The 5,196-nt window shown below is 40.8% G+C and overlaps 1 protein-coding gene across 1 annotated transcript in view; it reads left to right on the forward strand.

Moving 5' to 3' along the window:
- Positions 1 to 492: 492 nt before the first annotated feature.
- LOC141832622 (aspartyl protease family protein 1-like) overlaps positions 493 to 5,196 on the forward strand; it is a 15,306-nt gene continuing 10,602 nt past the window's right edge. Inside the window, exons 1-8 of the mRNA XM_074720093.1 lie at positions 493 to 818; positions 896 to 1,462; positions 1,534 to 1,669; positions 1,751 to 1,821; positions 1,908 to 2,007; positions 2,097 to 2,166; positions 2,249 to 2,320; positions 2,399 to 2,653. Of these exons, the coding sequence (XP_074576194.1) occupies positions 493 to 818; positions 896 to 1,462; positions 1,534 to 1,669; positions 1,751 to 1,821; positions 1,908 to 2,007; positions 2,097 to 2,166; positions 2,249 to 2,320; positions 2,399 to 2,653 (1,597 nt within the window). The remainder of the gene's footprint in view (positions 819 to 895; positions 1,463 to 1,533; positions 1,670 to 1,750; positions 1,822 to 1,907; positions 2,008 to 2,096; positions 2,167 to 2,248; positions 2,321 to 2,398; positions 2,654 to 5,196) is intronic.

Genomic DNA, 5,196 nt, shown 5'->3' on the forward strand with positions numbered 1-5,196 from the left:
ACCGCCTGCTACTGTTTAGCGCCAACAGGGAGGAGGTCCGGTGACGTGTCCCGAAGCTGGTTTCAACCGGAACACTCACCAAGTTCATTGCTTGCATGTTCTTCACCTTATTCAAACTCTCCTTTTATTTTTTTTAAAACAACTCAATTTATTTAAAAAAGTCAACTCGTTGACCTTACAAATTGAGAAGAATTTCACATCTCGTATTCCAACAGCAGGTCATTAATTTCTACTTGTCAATCGATACCCAACGGAACACCGGAAATAATTCGGCTTTACCGACCGTCGTTGAAAACTCTGTGACGATTCCACATGGATCGGTAAGGTCGTGGGGAAAAACTTAAAATTTGATATTTCGATGGGAATAAAATAAATTCAATTTTAATGAATTAAAAATTACCATGATCTAAAAACAAATTTAAACAGTCGGATGCTCTTGCGCTATGTATTTGAATCCCCTGCAGCTTCGATTCCGTTCATCCAACGCCGGTAATGTCTCCCACCGCCGCCTCAAATTTTCTCCTCCTCCTCCTCGCCGCCGCATCCGCAGTACTAGCGGCGCTGACGGCCGGTCGGCCAGCGGCGGCCGACACGATCAGCTTCGAGTTGCACCACAAGTTCTCCGCTCGCGTGCAGGAATGGGCGACGAGCCGCGGGGATCTGCCAGCCAAGGGCACCGCCGAGTTCTACGCTGCGCTGGCCCACCACGACCGCCGCCACCACGGCCGCTTACTTTCGTCCTCCGACAACTCCTCCGCCGAGCTGCTCGCCTTCTCCCCCTACGGCAACGTAACAACCCAAATCGACAGTCTGGGATTGTAATACCTTCCTCTTCCTTCTCCTCCTCCTCCTCCTTCTTTGCAATAAGAGATTTTAATCCGTGGAAAAACTGCAGTTTGTACTATGCAATTTTGGAGGTAGGAACACCGAAGCAGGTGTTCCTGGTGGCGCTGGACACCGGTAGTTATCTCTTCTGGCTGCCATGCGACTGCTTGCAGTGCGCCCCAAGCTACAACTCTTATTTAAACGTGACCTTCAACAACTACAGCCCCGGCAATTCGTCGACGAGCCAGTCAGTGCCCTGCAGCAGCAGCCTCTGCCAAGCCAGTTGCCCGGCTAACTCCAGTTGCCCGTACGAAATGTTGTACGGGGACGGCAGCACCACATCCGGAGTGCTCGTCGCCGACACCTTGTACTTGATGACGGAGGACACAGCTCCTCGCTCCGTAGAACCGACCGTCGTATTTGGGTGCGGAATGAACCAGACCGGTGGCTTCCTCACGGCCGGATCCAATGGCCTCTTTGGGCTGTCAATGAACTCGCTCGCCGTGCCGGATATGATGGCTGGCAACGGACTCATAGCGAACTCATTCTCCATGTGCTTCTCGGAGGACCATGTGGGTCGACTCAATTTCGGCGACAAAGGCAGCCCACAACAACAAGAAACTCCACTCGTAGGGAGGTACTACGCACCCAATCTCAATCCAAAGTCAACTCGACTCCAAGTCAATCACCTTTCGAATTTCCACATAGGCATTACTATGCTATCAACATAACGACAACAATGGTGGGGAACACTACGATTGCGAGGCCGTTTACAGCCATAGTTGACTCAGGCACCTCCTTCACCTACTTGGCCGAACCAATATACACAAGTTTTACCAAAAACGTAAGACCCATCTTCACCTTAATTTTAAACTCCGCATCTGAATCAATTGACCTAAATCTTGTTCGTCGGGTTTGGTTCAAGTTCGATTCACAAGTACGCGAAAGAAGAATCCCACCCAGCCAGGACGGCTTTGAGTACTGCTATTATCTCAAGTAAGTTCGATTCATAATTAAATTCCATACTTATGGACAATTTAATTTGCATGTCTTTGTGTTTGATGATGTTTAATTTCATTCAGCCCAAATCAATCAACCATTTGGCTTCCTCCCACTCTTTTTGTTACAGCAGGTGGAGGGAATTTTCCTGTGCATGATCCTATTATTGTTTTTATCGACGAGGTAGATAAATTTGATGTTAATGTGAATTTTTTATTATTTAGTTGCTGCATAATTAATTAATAGTTAATTACATGATACATGACGTGCAGCGATCTTCTGCTCCTGTTGCTTATTGCCTTGCAGTGTTTCGTGCATCTCATGTATATAGTATTATAGGAGGTAATTAATTTCTAATTTTTTCTTTAAAACAATAAAACTCGATCGATTTAGTTTCGTGTCTTATATTTGTCAATATACGTAGAGAATTTCTTCACTGGCCTTCGCATCGTCTTCGATCGCGAAAGGATGATTTTAGGCTGGGAGAATTTTGATTGTAAGTATATGTCTATATACTTGTAGTTGAGTTCAAATATATAATTAATGATTTGTGGTTTATTATTTATAATGTTAGGCTATAAGAGAATTGGTTCATCAACTATTTCACCGTCTTCTTCTCCACCATTACCGTCGGTAAGGCCATCTTCACCGCCATCATCCTCACCGGTGTTGCCATCCTCACTGGATAATTCACCATCAAGTCCACTAAACCCAAGACTCATCCAAGGCGGAGGTGGTTCATGCTTGAGCCCCAGCGGAGCATACTTTTCGTGGTGCCTCTTTTCCTTGTGGCAATGGCACTCATCTAAGTATGTTCAATATTTTGATTGTTAGTGAGTTGATGTTTGAAGATATATAGTTTGGTGTGAAGTTTGTCTATTTTTGTAAATTGGTTATAATATGATACAATATTACTCGAGTGAATCTTATTTTTCAAACAAAAATAATATTTTGATTAAAAGATTCTACTGCAACTTAATATACAATTTTGTATCATTTCCCCGGGGCAAAACAAAATCCCCAGCTACGGCGTATATTCCAAATTCAAAGGATGCTGGACATCTAGATTGGCCGCCATATGCGCTTCGATTTACCCTGGTGGTCGGTGGGAAACTTAATCCCAGAGATGTGGCTACTGGGATTATCATTTTTTTTTGTATCATCCTAAGTTGATCCCCAGCTACGGCGTATTTGCAAGAATTTTCCTCTAAATGGGGAACGCAATCAAAGGATGCTGGGCATCTGGATTGGCCGCCGTATGCGCTTCTCGATTTACCCTGGTGGTCGGTGGGAAACTTCCGTGGGACCGGACCAGCCACCTCAGGGATTGAGTCCATGAGACTGACTGGGATTTATCATTTTTTTTTGTATCATCCTAAGTTGATTTGCAAATCAATTTAATGTTAAAAGACTAAACATTTTGACCATTTTGAATTTGTCTACACCATGGTTCATTGGAGCGGACGGAATGGGTGTTTCGGCATGAGAACGCCTCATGTCAGGTTAGATTTCCAATTAATAACATGGATTGTTATGGAACGATGTCCTTTGATGTTATAACGGTAAAAGAATAGAATAGAACGAACAGAATGAAACTCTTGATTAAGAAGACTTTGAATTTTTTTTAATCGTTTCCGTTTGATTTGACTTTACTTTTGATTCAACCTTAGTTTGTTTGTATTGAAAGAAAAAAAAAAGATAGATTTGATATGTACACACTACAAGAATAAGTAAAATTAACGATGAAATTTTAATTTCGTCGCTAATATAAAGACAAAATTAAATCTATCTATCGCTAATATAGCGATAGAATTAAAATCTTCATTGTTATATTAGACTTTCATCGTTACTTTAGCGACAACAATTTATTTCCGTCGTTAAATTAGCGATAAAATTTATTTCCGTTGCTAAAATCACGTTTTTTAGGTTTTCGATAGAAATTTTTCCCCTTGCAATATATCCCCCTCTCCACTCCCGAATTGGATTTCTCCGCCGTCGGCACTCCTCCAATCTCCATCCCGACTGTCCTCTCCTGATCTCTAATCTCTGATCTCCCGACACCGGTAAGCTTCTCTAATCTTTGTCCCCTTTAGGTTTAGATCGATCTCTCTCTCCGGATCTAGCATCGGGCCTGTTTTGGGCGAGATCGTTGGCGTCGGCTCAGCCTGGCCGAGCTCACCAACGTCTGGCTCGGCCTAACCGAGCTCGTCAACGTTGGGCCCGACTTGGCCAAGCTTGTCGGTATTGGGCCCGACCTAGCCAAGCTCATTGGCATCGAGCCCGGCCTGGCAAAATTCATCGACGTCGTCAGATTTAGGGTGATCTATATTTTTTGTGTGCTTATCTTATAATATGTTGTGTTGATCTTGTAATTATTATGTTGATTTTGATCTCAGCTCAGCTGTAGTGAAAGGGGAATGACTTTAGATTATTTACAATTTGATCTCAGCGTTGTGGTATGTCAAAATTATATTGATTCCAATTGCATGAAAAATAGAATTCACTGATAATTGTAAGATAGAACCATTTGAATTTTATAACCACTACTAGAAAAAAAGCTAATACACAATGCTTTTTATGCGTTGTCTATCTGACAGAAAAAGCGTTGTAAAAGCTCTTATTGTAAAAGAGATATCTTAAAGACAACGCAGAAAAAGCGTTGTCTTTGTTAACATCGACAATATTTTTTGCAACCTTTAAAAAGTGTTGTCTATTATAGTTAACAACATTGTCTATAATAGTTAACATGCGTTGTCTATTATATTTAACAACGTTGTCTATTATACAAATATTATTATCAATAAATAAAAATTATTTTAATTTTCATGTACAAAAACAAAGTCTATTATATTTATCAAATGACTTCCATATACAAAATCATTGTCTATTACAAAAGTATTACATAGACTTAATTACATAATATATGCTTCTACCAACTATTACATTATGCTGTTGAAGTGATATGTCCTCGGCTTCTACCCCTCACACACCCGGCTCAAGTGCTTTTGTAATCACATCATCTTTTGTCCCTTCAATTTGAAATATGGAATATATAAATAACATCTATATTTAAACCAATAAGAACTAAGCTAAGATATATATAATTGTAAAGGTTTTAGTTGCATGTTATAGTACCTTTGTTTATTGGTAATCAAATATAGTATTTATGATTTTCTGTATTACTCCACAAATACGGCAAACAAGACCAAACTCATCATGGAGTAAGTAGGAATGACTACAATTTGCATCTTCCTTTTTCACTATCATTTCTGAACATTTTGTGACATCCTTTTTGTGCCCAAAATCCGACCACTAAACCAATTATTAGTGCCCAAATCCGGCCACTAAACAATTAACTTCTTGTTTTTCTTC

The sequence above is a fragment of the Curcuma longa genome, chromosome 7 (assembly GCF_044706935.1).
Source record: "Curcuma longa cultivar G26 ecotype Majalengka, Jawa Barat chromosome 7, ITB_CL_G26_1.1, whole genome shotgun sequence".
Taxonomy (NCBI): domain Eukaryota; kingdom Viridiplantae; phylum Streptophyta; class Magnoliopsida; order Zingiberales; family Zingiberaceae; genus Curcuma; species Curcuma longa.